Genomic DNA, 16,405 nt, shown 5'->3' with positions numbered 1-16,405 from the left:
TGTATGGCACAGAGACTGGTTTTTAGGTGACTGTTACCAGGCTCCATTCTGACCCTGGGATCATCTCCATACTGCCTATCTCAGTACCATTTTCCAAACCATAGGCAGGAGTGTCACACAAATAAATCCTTTTCCAGCCCCATATAATAAACAAAGATCTAGGTGCTACTTTTTCTCTTTTCATTCTTGGGACGCTGTGCTAATTTTTTTTCAGTGGTCTCACATTGCAGGGCAGGCATGACTTTGCAAGGCAAACATGGTTTTGAGAGGTTTGTAAAGACTGTGCTATGAAGATTTTTCAAAAGAACAAATCCTCACCTCTTCTCAAAATACAAGGATGTAAGTGGCTTATTGTTCTATGTAAAACACATTTTGAGGGTGAGCAGCCTGGCCTAATGGAAAGTGTCCCCACAAATGTCAGGGGCTTGAAACTAGATGGTCTTTAAGGTCTCTTTCAACCCAAATCATTCTGTGATTTTATGATTCTATTAAATTTAGAGTGCTTTCAACTGCAGAGAAAACTTTCCATCAGAGATGGTATGTAGTTGAGCCCGGAAGGGTAGAGGCTGCATGAATGAACTACCCAGCCAGTGATGTCAGGGTGCCAGCCTGCCACAGCAGCAGGCAGTGCAAATGAACGAGGATGTTTGAATTTCATGGGCTGTGGGGTTTGCATTCCTTCAGACAAAGCTGTACTTTCTAGCCAGGTGATCAGAAGTAAGTCATACACGTGAGAAGAACCAGCCCTTGGTTTAAGCAAGGAGATTTCCACATCCATTTAAACTGAGCTTAGAAGATGAAGAGGTTCACCTCAGAAGAAGTGAATTCAGAAATGTCTTTGTAATCAAGTAATGTAAGTTATATAGTCATGTTTGCCACCAGCAAAATAAAGTGTTTAACAAAAATAAAGAAGGTAGGTGTTTTTCATTTACTTACCCTTGAAGTAGGTAAATATCAGCTGTATTTGGATTGAAGAAGTACACTACATGCAAACTTAAATGTCAAGGCTTAAAACAACTTACCATCTGATTATTTTTCCTTTAAATGTAATAATTAATTCCAAATGAATTCTAAATTAATATTATTTGAAGAAGCAGTTTAGGCAGTTCGTACCTTTTAAGGCATTTTATTATTGGGACAGAAAAGGCTGGTCTTAAATACCAAGACTACCACCATGTCAAATTTCAGAACAGTATTTGGACTTGATAACCCATATCTGTCCCTTCCAACCCAGAATGTTCTGTGACTCTATGATCTAAGTCTATTTTCTGAAATAGACTTCAGGATTTTGCAAAGTTGGTTTGTTTTTTTTTTTCTTTTTAACCTGAAATAAATATAATTCCACTACTGACTTCAACATGCAGAATATTTGGGGGTAGACATCATGTGTGTATTTTTTCCAGACATAAAATTACTGGAAAAGTTTTGTGCAAAGTTAATTAAATATGAAATCCTTGGACTAGAGGTGAATCATGTTTTCTGATAAAACTAGTAACTTGAAGCTTCAAAACACCAGGAGCATCAAGAAGTCTGTGCTAAAAATAAATTGTTTTGACTGCAGTTAATGGCTTAGTATGCTTATAAATAAATTAATTAATAAGAAAGCCCACAGAGATTATAGCAAAACCAATTAATGCATAATTTTGCATGCAATTAGGAAAATGCCAGTCATTGAAATTATAGCTGGCAAGTGTCCTGCATCAGAGCTTTAGCAGCTAACACATGGCTTAGTTAACATTTACTTCTGCCAGTCTACTGCACCAGTTTCTGTGACCCCCATATATGTTAAAAGTAAATAAAATTACACCTTTAGCTATCACTGCTGATAGAACTATAGAATTTATCTCCATTCTTTCAAGCAACAGACTGTGTTCTTTTCACTGGAGAAGAATAACTCAAAGATCTGCTCTGGGAATATTGAAATCATCTGTACTTGAGAAGCTGGATCTCTCTTTCTTTACTTTACCAGTACTGTAATTATCAGGGCATCAGATACTGTTTATGCCACTGAAATATTTGATTTGTTCTGATACAGATTATTTTAGTGTGGGTTGAACTTCTCAACAGAAGTAAGGGAGAAAATCTATCCCCACTGAAATGCTGTTATCAGCTGTCATGATTTTTCACCACAGATAATCAGTTCACCACCTCCTGAAGGTGTTACACACTGAACTGGCAGTCATGGGGATTTGCTGAACACAGCAACTGGGACAAAATTTTTATCTGTGCCATGGAGACTACACAGGTTTACTTCAGTGTTGCCACACTAGAGTCCAGAGTCTCAGGTGTAATCCAAAGTGGCTTCTGATTGTAGAACTTCATTTAGTACAAACCATCAATTACATGCAGTGCAGGGGCTAGCAAGATGCTTCCAGGTCTTTGCTCCCTTGCTTCAACAAGAGCTGAATATGAAATGCTTTTGCTAATTGTCAGTCAGCAACATGGGAAATGTAAGCAGAACCATTACATATTGTATTTTGAACAATATTTATAAAATAAGGCCTGGTTTTCTGCAGGAGAGGATACAGCAGAAGAACATAGTTTATTCTTTTTTCTTGGAAGTTCATGAAACCAAATAGTTTATTATTGTTGACTCTTTCAAAGGACAAAAGGGCACCCTTCAACCACACAGTACCAGAACTGGAGGAAAATAACTAGGAAGAATTCATTGTCAATAAAAACTGCAGTAAAATCCCTGTTTTGTTGCCACTCGTTTATGTTGAATAAGGCTGTTGGCTCCAACAGTGTTCTATGATACTTTTTACTGTGCCAAAATTCTATAAAGTTTAGTCACTCTTTGATTTAATCAAAACCAACAATACAATCCTTTTTACTTTATCCTTCCAAAAGGGGAACAATAGCCAGAAACTCCTACTGTAAATAAGATGATACAGCAACGTTGTACACACACACACAAACAAAGGCAGCTGGAGGTATATTCAGGGGTCTGTTTTCTGAAAGTTTCTGAAAGGAAGGATGAGGTGGTTGTGAAACAGTTCTTAAACCAGCCCAGTTTATAGCTCAGTATTCTAAAGAAAGGCAGAATTAGCCGTGGCTTCTTCCCTAATTCGCTATGCTAGCATGGACATGCATTATTGAGGTATTGGTGAAAAACTGTTAATCTCTTTGAAGTAGTTTGGTGACAAGAGTTTAATGTCAAGAGCAGTTTAATGTCAAGAGTCAAAACTGGAAATACAGCTCATCATTTCCTCTCAGTCGAATTAGATTTGCAGACAGCTTTGTGAAGCAAAATATTGACAATATAGTTGCTAATCTGTATCTCTACAAACATTTCTTAAAATTATAGAATAAGAGGGCTAGGAGTATTGTTGTGTGGTAGCATTTGAAAATGTCAATGTGCTACCCTTTGATTGCCTTGATTAAAATTTTAATTATACAGGTAATAGCAGTCCATATTGATTATTTTTTGCCCTTTAAGATACTTCATAAGCTTTTAAAACTGGCTTTTATTCAGCCATCTATTCTTAATATCTGTGTATCTCTTGCAATTAAGATCACAAACACTTGGTTCATGTAGGACAGGGCAACATGAAGGAGAAAGCAATCCTGAGGTGGTCAGATTTTTCAGAGGTAAAAAACCCCAGACTTTTCCTGTACCATGCTCTAGAAACAGCCTTGCATGGTACTGGACTGGCATGAACTCTGATGGAGCATCTGAGCTCCAGCACTGCAGAAGCCCAGACCTCATGCTGTGACAGGAGGATGACTAGAGATTTTGAGGGTATATTAGAGATTCTAAACACCCAACTACACTTAGGCAAGAAGATATGAAAAAGAAGCATCTGGCTGCACATCAAATGGTAATGAAACCTGTCTGCTCACTGGAGTCTAACAACTTAAGGTAAATGCTGGAGGAGGATTTCAGCCCTGACTTCATACTAAAGTGGCCATGAATACATTCTCTTCCACTGGCTGTTTGAGAGGAGGGGATGACAAGTTGCCAAGCAGCAGTAAGATGTGGCTGGAGCACTGACCACCTGAGTGACTGCCCCAGCCATTCCCACTGCAGACATGCAAGTGGAGCCCCATGAGACTCACACCAACCTATAGACTGAATCTCTTCTGCACTGAATATGGATACAATGAACACCCAGTTTTCAGAAGACTGGGCATGAATGGACAGCAGCAGCCATATCACCCTCAGAAGAACAGAGAAACCACAGTTTTAGCCATTGCCCAGGACACTGGGATCAATAAGACATGAATGAAATTAAACATCTGTAGAATCCCTAACCTAGTTTTTCTCATTCAGCTCTTACCAGACATTCCTACCAGGATGATTTGTAAGAACTGCTGCAAATTCAGAGATCAGTCCATGTCTGATGGCAAAGACTCCCTCACTCAGCATCCAAAGGTACAGTCAGGCTCATTGTGAAAAACATCCATGGTGATTGAAGGTAAACTGCCTGCAGTGCCCATGATTGCCTCCTGTGTAGCTAAACTGCCCTACAGGGGTACTCAAACAGCTGAGGTCTGACAGCTTTCCAGCTGAGAAATGGTAAGTACCTGGAAATCAAGATTCACATCAGGGCAGCTCTTTCCAAAATGGCTGTTTGTCTACATCCTTATTTAAGTTGGTCACTAGTCCAACAGATATCTTAAGCCAAATTCTTACCAAGTGAGCTTTGCAGGCCAAAGCCTGTAAACCTGTGTGTTTCCAGCTGAACCTGTTTCTATTATAACACTTTAGTCCTGCTTGTATTATGTACTGCACTGGCAATATTTAGTTAATGTAGGAGCAATAAATCTTATCATAATCTTCCACATAATCAGTGTCATACTTCTCACTCCTCACTGAGTCTTGTCTCTACAACTCTGCCACACCCTGACTGATGAACCATGTATACCAAAGTATGTGTTCTCATGTTCAGCCAGTGCATAAGAAAATACAAATAACATACAATGTATATGGCTGTTTGGGGCATGCATTTGCTTAAAATTACTGGGGAACAGTGAAATGATAGCACTCTAGACACATGCAGAAGAATTCCTCATCTGTTTTGATGTTGTATTGCTTCAGTCTGAGTGCCTGCAATGTAAATAAGACCTATAGCCAGAAAATATTTATTTATAAAATGTGTAGGTTTAGGAGCCACAGAATGAGTGGAACACAGCTAAATTTGCACTCTTAATTTTTCCCACATATCTTGTAACTGCTTAGACTGAATCACAAAGCTGATTTATTTTAGTACTTCTGGAAGAGAAGTTTAACTTCATTAATGCACTATGGAAGCATAGCACAACCATGATGTGGCTGCTTTGATACACATTATCTTCAACCTGTAGAAAGTTATTTAGATGAGATCCTCACTCTGGCCCCTCTCCTGGAGAAGGTGTTGAAGCTGAGATCACTTCTTTTCTGACGTATCATTACCAATATGTGCTCCCCTCCAGCAACAATCCCACCTCATTTTCTGATGGGTGGCAGTCTGAAGGTTTAAGGCATACCCCCAAATCTCTGCTCTGTCTGATCTGAAGCAAGGATTGAAAAGCAATTTCATGTGCCCTGTGTGCTAACCAAGAGGCTCTGAGGTGACCCACAGTGAAGCTGGGAGGTTCCTCCTCACAAGTAATTCAGAAGTCCTGAAAAGCACAAATTACAGCCATCAACAAGAATGTAGAACCATTAATTGATACCCTGTCAAAGGATACAATCTTGCTAGATCTGCAGACCAGAAAACTTACACCTTTGTGACCAGAACAAATGTTTATATACACAGACAGGTCCTTTGAAGTGGGGTTTTCTTCATGGCATCATAAATTTGTATATAGCTGAAATAGAGGCAAAATCCAGGAGGAAAAAATCCTCTGAAGTGGACTTCTGAATTCTTTTACTTATGTCATGATTATATGTTATCCCAACAAACTAGGAATTGACAGATATTCAAACTTTTCAGTTTCCTGTCTCCATTGTGTAGGTAGATATTATTGATTATCTTTCCATTCACAGTTTCAACTAACATTCTGTATCAAATGTGGAGTGGTGACATGATTTCTTCATCTGAATATGATGAGGAGACAGCAGCACTCAGGCAGTGGACAGAAATGACTGGTTCAGTGTGGTAATGTTGTAAGAAATGGGCTGTGCATGCCCTAAATATCAATGAAGTAAATAAATGCATTTACCACGTGGTGACATCTTTTTTGAATTAATATTACATTACATAGTTCATCCTTGAGAATACCTTGAACAAAAAGAGTCTGAACCAACGGATGCCAAATTAGTTAAACTGTTGCTTCCAGTGTATAAAGTATGCCTATGAGACAGCCTGTTTTGGTTTTATCATCTAGCTCAATTACACCCACCTCACCTGGCTTCACACACCAACATAATTCCTTAACACAAAAATCTGTGACTGACTGGAACTGTCATTATTTCATGAACAGTACAAACCAAAAAATGTGCATTGTGAAATGTGTTAAAGCTTATTCATCATTGTATTCATCCTTAAGTGATGAATAAACTGGAGGAGTACTGTCAGTGGTTAGTAACACGTGGTTCAGCAATTCTCAATCTGCTAAAACAGCAATCCAGAAGGGCTGGGTGACAGCAGTGGTGCTCCACTCCACAACTCAGTGATTCCTGAAAGAATTCAGTAGCTCTTGCTGGGAGGTGCATGACTCAAGGGTGTCTTGCCCAGTTTGCTGCAGGAGGAGGGAAGGACAAGTGTAGGAGACAGCTGTGCCCCCAGTCAGCCCACAGCTCTTTGTCTCCAGCACAAGCCAAACAAAACCCAAAGCTGTCTTTGCTTGGGCAGGTCAAACCTCTTTCCTGTGCTTTGAACACATTCTCTTGCTTTAATCTTTTGAAACTGATGAGTTGCCAGCAGTATTCACAAGGTGCAGCGAGCTCCAGTTTTCCCAGTCTCACTGTGGCCGTCTGAGAAGTGGCCTCTGGGCCAAAACTGATTGTACACAGGCACCTGTGTTTGCCAGCAAGGACACTTTGTTTCAAGATTTGCTTGTATGCCTTCCTAGTAACTCTCACTCCTCTGTCTAGCTGATTCATCCCACTGATTCAATGTCAGGAGAACTCAAAAATTCTGTTCAGATTCTTGTTTCCTTGCTGCCTGGTGAACATTTCTGGATATGGTTTGTAGCTCTTTTTGAGGCTGGGCTGCCCCAGACATGTGGCTGTACCTCATGATGGTATGTTTCTCAGACTGGCCAACTCCTTTCTCAGCAAGAGGTACAGTCCTGTCTTTGGGCATTGCTGAGTCACTGCTTGACAAAATCTAACATTGACAAAACATGGCTGAAAAATCTAACTTTGAATACATGTTGTAATATATAATAAGAGCAATCAAAGTGTGTGAACAAAATTTAAGTGATATTTTATAACACCTTTTTCCTACTGAAGGTGTGAGAGCTGTGTAGATCACTTACTCATGGGAAAAGCATGTAAATGCCATGTATCCACATGGGAGCCCAAATTTATGTCATAGTTCAGGTATACAGACTCAGTTAAGGATATGCATTACTTTCCAGATGGTGCCCAGGCCAAAAAGATTTCTGTATCCATCCCTCGGGAAACAGAGAGCAGCTTTGTCAGACATTAACACCTTTGAGGATCCACCAGCTGAACCACTTATAAAATGTCACCAAGCATTTTCCATCAGAATAGACTTGGTAAGTTGTTATTTTCAGTTAGCATTAAACATTTTTTGTAAGGTCACTACAACTGACTGCTGGTTCAGCTCTCTAGTTTGTGGTTCTAAATCAACAGTGGAGCAAGCAAATTATAGAACCTTGTATCCATCCTTCTCAGCAATAAGTGGATCAGCCTCGGGTTTTTTGAGTATTCCACATCTTATTATTCTTATTTACTAGACAAGTTCAAAGAGTAATCTTTCAAGATGCAGAGCCAGTATAATTCAAGCAAAACCATTTGAGGGAAAGGAGATATGCACATGTCTCAATTTTTTTTGGAGATGGACTACTCACAGTTTGGGTTTCTGTCCTAACTTGACAAACCAATGCTCCATTATAATAGAAATCTTCACTGTTCCAACGCATTGAAACAAGGATCAATGTACACCATCATAAATTTACAGATATGATTCCACCATTTGTTTTTACACAATTGGCCAAGGGGTTGATTAAAGACATTGGTCCAACCAAAACCCATCAAAACTTGATGTTTTCAGTTTAGCCTGCACTGCATTGCATGACCACATGAATGGCTGCAGAGAAGAGAGCTGGATTATGACTGCAGATTTAGGCTAGAGGGGAATTGCAGAGCAGGATTACAGTGCCCGATGTCTCTGTGTTGCCCAGTGACAAGAGCTGGAGTCCTCTGGTAAGCCAGCAAGCAACAACACAATCAACACCCTACTCATGGCCCTGGTGAGAAATTTGTATTTTGGGGAGAAAAGTCAGTGTAATATCACTTACAAGATGAAATTGTTTTTTCTTTATTTTTTTGGAGCAGTGTTCATGTCATACTGAACATCTTCAGTCTGTTTTCTTTTTGGTACATGAAATTTCATTTTTGTGATTCATAAATTTTTAACCTTTACTTTATTTTTTTTCCTGTTCTCACTGTTCTCACTTTTCTTTTTCCTGTTCCCTGTTCTCTCCAGTCACAGTGCATTTTTATTTGATACCCTTTTCTTAAAGGTGTATTTGTTTTGCATGACCTGGTTTTTTTGGTAGCAGGAGGGCCCCAAGGATAGCTCCTGTGGGATGTCCAGCAGAGCCAGTCCTTGATGGCTCTGAAGATGCACATGCCAAACCTGGGCCAATGAGAGAGGCTGGTAATGCCTCTGTCATGACTTATCTAAGAAGGAAATCAAAACAAAGTCAAAGGTGTTTCTGCTAGTCAGGGAAGAGGAGGAGGTAAGAATGTTAAAATGTTTGTCTGGCTTCTTTCTCTTTGTCTACAGCTGACTAATGGATTTGCATGTCTTCTTCCTAGATCTTCCTATATAGCCTTTCTCCTAGGTGATACAGGTTTTCTCTTGCATCTGCTGTATGTTTACATCTCTCCTTGTCTTGCAGCTGCATGTCTTCCTCTTCAGTTGCATAGAAACGAGAACTGACTTTAAGATTTGCTCCTTCACTGATATTGGAATTTTTTTCCCTTTCTTTCAGGCATCTATGCACTATGGTTCATGCTAGCATAAATGTCTGATAAATGACAACAATATGTCATTGGCATTTTCTTCAAGGGGTGGGGAAGGTGACAGAAGTGCTGCCTCAGGGTCTTTCCCTATGTGTTATTGAAAAGGTTTGTGGACAACTGATGTTCTTTTCATGATAATTTGACACTGGATCTGAGATTACATATTCTGTCTTCAATCTATTTGTTTGAAGATATTTTTAATTGCTTTTAAAAATAGATTGGTAGTAAGTGGAAAGAAAATAATTAAGTGTCTATAATGCATTTGAAGATGAAGCCAAATTAAGAGAGCATAAAATTACTCATGGCATACTTTGCTTATATCTTTAGTATGCACCAGCTCCTACTCATCACACTTGTAACTTTGAGACCTGGCCCTGTACAAAATGTGCCACACAACTGTGATGTATAGATGTGCACACATCACATACCTTACTCATTCCTTTAGTACTAAAATGTGCTAAAATTAACTATAACTCTGACCTCAGTGAAAACCTCATAGAGGCCTGTCAAAAGTTGTGCTATCTGTAGTCTGTAGTTCTATAGGCTCTCTCATAGGTCAACAAGGGAGGTAAATATAATAACTCACCCATCATGTTTCCAGTGTTTTGATATATTGGTTTATTCATTGAGAAGTGTCACTTCAAGGCAGCTGTGGACAAGCTGTGAGGTAATTTGGTGTACATGCAGTATGCATCTGTCAGCACAGGCATGCTGGTCAGAAACCCCATCTCTTGCTATTGTATAACCAATTATGTGAGCTGAAATCTGTAGCATTGATAGGTCTTTAGCCTGATCTGATTAAAACCTGAGATTTTTATCCTTCTGTTTTGGAGAAATTTATAGTAAATAGAAGTGTCGTCCTATCATATTCTAGGGAAAAGTAATTTTCATTAATTTCATTTCTTAATTTCATTAACCATGCTAGTTAAATCCTAATTATAGTTATTGAACCCAGGTGTATGAAGAAATGGGTCCCAGTGATTTGCTATATTACCAACAAACAGAGATCACTCACACTTAGAACTGTTCTGAATTTGACTTGAAGTCACACTGTAAATTGCTGTTTCTAAAATGTTACAGTTATTGGGTTTTTGTTGTTCTGACTTACAAGACTTGATTGAGGCCTATAAATATTCACAGGTTTCACTGCACTAAGCACAGGCAACGCTTTGCCGGATAGTCTTTTGATGTTCCTGTAATAAATAGAATCATTAATGAAGACAAATAGCATCCATGCTCAGTCCTTGTCTCCATAACACACTAGAAGACTGGTGTGCTCTTTTTCTGGCTGCTTTATCTATAACATAGATAGTGCAAGTAACTGAAATCACTTTTGAGAAGTATTTCAAAGTATTTATGTTTCATGATCCTTTATGTATATAATCTTATTATTTAAAAAAAAAAACAACCTCTCAGCAATCATCACTTCCCTATATAAAGAGTACAGCCTGCATTTCCATGTGGCCATTTTGCTGTAGAATCAGCCACCCAGGGCTAAAGGTCTATATTGTTGTGCATGGCTAGAGTTTGCTTGACATTTTTTGAAGTGTTGGTATCTGCCTGTCTCCTTTAGAGGAATTGTTCTAGTGTGATAGTCTTCTTATAGGATGAAGAAGTGACCTTTCCAACATTCTAATGTATCTCTCTGACACTGCTTGGTTAATAAGGGAAGTATCTTTCTGCTTTGCACTCGGTTTTATCTTTCAAGTTTTTGAAGACTTTTTTTCTGCCCTACTCTTTGCAAGGAAGTAAGAAGTGTGACAGAAAGGTGTGATTTTTAATTTACACCAAAGTTCTCAGCAAATAATGACTTTTCACACCCTGTTCTTGTTGCTTAGCCTGGAGGAGGAGTTGTATGGCTACTGTTGTCATATCAAATTAAACCCACTCATGTAATTCAGAAAGGCATTCTTCTTAAACTTAACCCTTCTAAGCTGCTGAAGTCGGCAGGCATAAGAGTGTAGGCTGAGGTGTATGTCTTTTGGAGGGTCCCTGCTGTTGAAAGATGAAAACAGAAATGGTTTTATTGAAGGAGTTGTTTTGGGTTTGATTTTTTTTTTCTGTTTCTTTTATTTTCTTTTCTTTTGAACACAAATACTAATGAGGTTTGTGAGGGTGAATCCTCATGCTATCCTGGAGTTTGCTGCAGGCTCAGGGTATGGAAGGAAATGTTTGACCAGGGATGCAAGACACTCTATACTTGTCTGAAAAACTAACTCAAATAATGTCGTTTTGCTGTGGATTGTAAGCATGGTCACAGAGCACTTAGTGCTCCTTTAGGTAGTAGAACTAAAACACATTTAATAAGAAAATTCCCTTCAGAGAGAGTTTTCTGCTGCTGAGAAGTTTGCAGTGTGGAACAAGCTGTGTCTTCATAAGTAACCATCCTCTGGGGAGGTCTCTGGTGGTTTTGGGATGTGTTGCACCCCTCATCATCCACGTGAGTCCTTCAGGCAGGAGGTACACGGTGCAGGACTAATGCAGAGGGTGGGTGCACCCATTCCAGCTGTCCCAGAGGCTCTGCCTTCCCAGGGTGCCCACTGCATCCTCCCAGGTACCCCTGGAGCCTGGACAGAGGAACCAGCAATAACAGGGGAGCAGTCTCCTCCCTTTCACCTTCGTTGTCCCCAGCTGCTGGTAATTCAGGGTTAAGTATTTGCTGGGTACCTGCCCTGCGAGGTGCAGAGAGGGTTAAGGTGTTTGATTGACTGTAAGCATGGATGTGACAGACTCTAATCTGATGGTGGGGTGGTTTGTTGTTTTTTTTTTCCTTCTGTAAAATGACAGCCATTTCCTGATGAGCCTGATGGTGGTGGTGAATTTCACACCTTTTTTCTTCTCTGTGTGGAAACCTGGGTGTTAATGGTACTGGAGCAGGTCGTGTTTTATAAGGAATGAGGCTGCCTCAGAACAGAGGGAAACCAGTGAGGGGAGAGGAGGTGAGGAAAGTGATCCAAAGAAGCTGTCACTTATAACAGGCATTAGCTTGATTATTTTGCAGTATTTTTATTCGGATCATGGAGATATATTATTTTCTAAGAGCATTTTTTGTTATGAAATGTTGGAGTTTGGCTTAGAGTTCAGCACAAAAATAATCACCTCTTTTCATTTCAGAGGGAAATTCAGCATTGCAGCAACTGAAGATGGAAAGTTGGTCAGTTGAGCAAGTCTGCAACTGGTTGAAACAGAGAAATTTAGGAGAACTAGTTCCTAAGTTCCGTGGTAAGCATTTTTGTTGTTTGGGGGGGTGGTGATGGTGTTTGTTTAGTATTTCTTGCTATGCATTTAATTGGCACTGCCTACCTTGTTTTGGTTTGGGGCATGTGTGTATATGCTAACCTCAGACTTTTATAGGAATTTATTAGGGTGAGAACTGGCATAGATCTGATAAATCAACATAAGTGCACAGATTTGTTACAAAATCGGAGAAATCCTGGGGACGAGTTTAAGCCTGTATTTAAATAGAGACACCTCAAATCAGAGCTGGCAGTTTAAAAGTCTTGACAGGGCCTATTTTATGTTGTATAACTCTTTTGAAACAATGCAAATGTAGGGTGTAAATGTTTTATGTCTGAGTATATAAACACTCTACAGAAGAGTGCACAAGAAACTGTTATGTGAACAGCCTATTTCTTGTGTACTCTGTTAAAAAGCTTGATTTCCTTCATCAGCAAGTTGCAGTCTCCTGTGGTTCAAGCAAGGCCTGATTTAAAGCATTAAAACAGTCCCCTCACTGCTTCAGTGTGTTTCAGACTTGGCTTTTTGTCAGGGGAATATATCTGGCCAGTGATAAGGAATCCTGGCACTGCTTAGGGAAGGATGGTGGCAGCTGAAGATGAATGTCAGCAGTACCTTTGACCTGTCTTCCAGCCTCATGTTTTTGGGCATGTAGAATGTAACTATAAAGGTATTTTGCAGTAATTATTTTATCCCCTTCAATCTGCAGAAGAAGAAGTAAGTGGAGCAGCTCTTCTGGCTCTTAATGATCGTATGGTGCAGCAGCTGGTGAAGAAGATTGGGCACCAGGCCGTGCTGATGGACCTGATTAAAAAATACCAGCAACAGAAGAGTGGGCTGGAATCCCTCACTTACTGTTGTGAAACAGCTTCTCAGAAATTTCCAGAAGTAATCAGTGGGTGAGTTTGTTCATGGCACAGCAAATATCAGTCTGGGTATAGCTCTTTTCATGGAAATTTAAAGTTGGCATTTACTAGCTCTTCAGCTGTACCCGGATTTTATATTTTGAGTATCTGTAACAAATGTGAAGTGTAAAATTGGATTAATACCTTGTGGTTTTAAACAGGGCATCAACATTCCTAAAGCATGCCATTAATTAATTAAACTTCCTTCATAGACAGTTCTAGGACCTGGTTTTCATTGGATGAAGTACTGTCAAACTTTCATTATAGCTAAGATTTTTTCTGCTTGCAATATTAACCTTTTGAAGAACTTACTTTTAAATGCTTGCAAACTTTGGAGTAAAATAATGATTTAGCCAGAGATAGTATTTATGTCACAGATATATTGAAAGTCAGTTTGTCAGAGGAAACTCTTGGTCCAGATGTAAGCATTCAATAATCCCACAGTGGGATGATTGAAATTTATTGTGAAACTAGGTAGATTTTTAGAAAACAGATTCTAGGGAGATTGTCCTCAGTGGTTGACTCTTGATTGAACAGGTTTTTTTATTTGTTTGGGGTTTTTTATGGGAGAAATTTGTGGCAGAATTTGTGGGGTGTTTTCATTGGAGGGATTTGGGTGAGGAGTTTGTTGCTTCTCCCATCCTTTCCTTCCATTCTGATCTTTTTAAAATCTTGCAGGGTTATGTTTTTCTGAATGCCTTGGCTGAGGGGAGAAATCCTGACCTCTAAGTGGTCCCTTCTAAACCCAAGAATCCTGGCCATAGAGAATGGCTTGCCATGGATGCAAAATGCATTTTTTTCAAAGGAAAGGACTAGCACTAAGGCTGCATTAGTCACAGTAGGATTAATCCCAGAGGATTAGAACTGCAGAGCATTTGCCTTCATCCAAAAGGAGTCCAGGTTGTGCACTCTGAGGTGATTAACAGCCCAAACAAAAGCGTGTTAAACACTGATAACTGTGTTACCTCCAAAAACTTGAGCTCATGAGCAGAATTAAACTGCACAGGGAGATACATCCTCTTGTCCTTGTGGAAGTATTTGTGAAACTCCTTAGGTAAATGCCTCTGCACCATTGGAGAAAGGGGATTTGCAGGAAGAAGACTGTGACATTCTGCAGACTTAAAAAAAAATAAAAATTAAATGCTTAAAATATCAAAAGTTAGTGAATATAATTTACATTAAAATCTTTCCTTACCTAGTCTCCTTCCTGGAAAATAAGGTGCTGGTGTCCTTCTATTTACAGGGAAGCTGCTGTTCCTGAAATGTTTTTTGTGTCAACAGGAACGACCAAATAAAATCCAAGCAAGTTTATGGTGCATTGAGTCATGTATTTTAGAATGAGTAAAAAGTCCATATATTTTGTGCATTTTGGTGTATAAAACTATGGAAAAGCACCTCTAGTGAAAAGAGTATTTTGTTATGAAACTAAAAGTTGTATCCTTATAAGCAAATAGCTGTGACTCTTTTCTTAACACTGCAGTGCTTTTCTTAGTGATGTAGTTCAAAATTATTTTTGTCTGTTCAGTACATCTTGAACAAAATCCTGTAAGAATAATTTCTTTTGATCTAGTTCAAGGACTCATGACTAAAGTGTATGAGACACTGTTTCAAACAAATGTAAAATTCATAGTTTTGACAGTTCACAAAATATGTGAACTCACATTTCCTCCATTGCTCAGTGATGTTAGGCTGAATTGCAGTGAGTAGAGGAACTGTGATAAGATTTTCAGTTTGTAGCATCTACAGCTGGATGTGTGGTTCCCCTGTGGTGCCAGGGAACAATGCTGAAAACCGGGTTTGCATGCTCCTAGCCCCTATCATGCAGTGCTTGTGCCCAGGTGAAAACCAACCATCTTTTCTGTTTTGTAGAACTACTTCCCAGTCAGGCCAACTCCCAGAGCTTGCTCATCCTGCCAGGACCAGTGACAGGGTGGAGAGAGCATTGCTCAGGGCAGGGAAGAAAGCATCATCATCACAGTCTCTTTCTGGGTCAGCTGAAGCCACTGTGGAGTTCCAAGAGTTGTATTTCCCTGTTGTATTTCTGGTATAAATGCTGTCCCCAGTGTTTCTTGGTGCATTCCTGGCTGCCACATCTTTATCCTGGTGTCCTTGGCTCATCCTCTGACTGTGTGTGAATTGTGCTGACCTCTCCTCCCTGACAGAAACAGAGTCCTTGTCTGGACATGGAATTTAGAGTGTGGCAGGTAAACACTTTCTGTGTGGATGTAATAGATTTGTGAAAGGACACTGAATGTCCAGCAGTTGGGATTTAGCATCTTGTGTCTGTCACTAGCTCAGTGGAAGAGTTCTCAGTCTCACAGTAGGAACTGTGCTTATGTGTGTATGAGGAGCTCACACACAGACCTTACCAGGTAAAAACTAAGATGCCTTTCACTTTCAAGATCAATTTTTTCTAAGAGCCACACAGAGAATATGCTAAGGGTTTTCTTTGTTTCATTTAACTGCATGGCTGAAATACATTGGTTCATGGAAAGGGAGAACTCCTCTTATAAATATGGCAAACTTTATTGTCATTTCCAATAGCAGCTTTTTGTATGTTGAGTGCAGCTGAGGCTGGAACAGTTTGTAGAGCATCTTTAGAGTTCAGATGTTCTGAAGAGATGAGGTAGGAAAAAATGTGGTTTATGATTGCTGTGAATTCTTGGCAGCATAACAATATTCCCTATCATAGCTCTGCCTTTCCCCACTATGGGGCAAAACTGTTGATGTTGGCTTCCACCAGTACATCTACCAACACAAGAAACAACAGGAATATGAAGAGAGAGAGAGAAGTGAACACAAATGTTAAATGGAAAATGGTATCTAGAGTTTTTGTTGCCAGTGATGAGCTAGAGCTGGAGCAAATAGCCAGGTACAGTGGACTGTAAGAGCAGGAAGCATTTGGAGATCTGGAGTGGCTGGAATAATGCAAAGCTGAATTGAAGCTTTTGACTTAACCTCCAGAAAAAAACAACTTTTCAAGATTCTAGTTAAATAGAAATGTATCGAAATACTGTGTAATTAGATCTTTCAGCCCACCCCTTCTATGTTGTAATGCTTAGTTTTTCCCAGAAATTAGGAGATGCCAGGTTATGAAGGTGGAAGTTACCCTGCAACT

The 16,405-nt window shown here is 39.5% G+C and overlaps 1 protein-coding gene across 3 annotated transcripts in view; it reads left to right on the top strand.

Annotated features, from left to right (window-relative positions):
- Positions 1–12,276: 12,276 nt before the first annotated feature.
- Positions 12,277–16,405, top strand: part of SAMD3 (sterile alpha motif domain containing 3) — a 32,180-nt gene continuing 28,051 nt past the window's right edge. Inside the window, exons 1-2 of one of the 3 annotated variants that reach the window (XM_056487983.1) lie at positions 12,277–12,367; positions 13,092–13,281. In XM_056487983.1, coding sequence (XP_056343958.1) covers positions 12,289–12,367; positions 13,092–13,281 — 269 coding nt within the window. In that variant the 5' untranslated portion in view covers positions 12,277–12,288. The remainder of the gene's footprint in view (positions 12,368–13,091; positions 13,282–16,405) is intronic. The other 2 variants (XM_056487982.1, XM_056487981.1) reach the window with 2 other exon arrangements.

The sequence above is a fragment of the Oenanthe melanoleuca genome, chromosome 3, assembly GCF_029582105.1.
Source record: "Oenanthe melanoleuca isolate GR-GAL-2019-014 chromosome 3, OMel1.0, whole genome shotgun sequence".
Taxonomy (NCBI): Eukaryota; Metazoa; Chordata; class Aves; order Passeriformes; family Muscicapidae; genus Oenanthe; species Oenanthe melanoleuca.
Note: the sequence above shows the minus strand (reverse complement) of the source record. Positions and strands in the feature narration are given on the sequence as shown.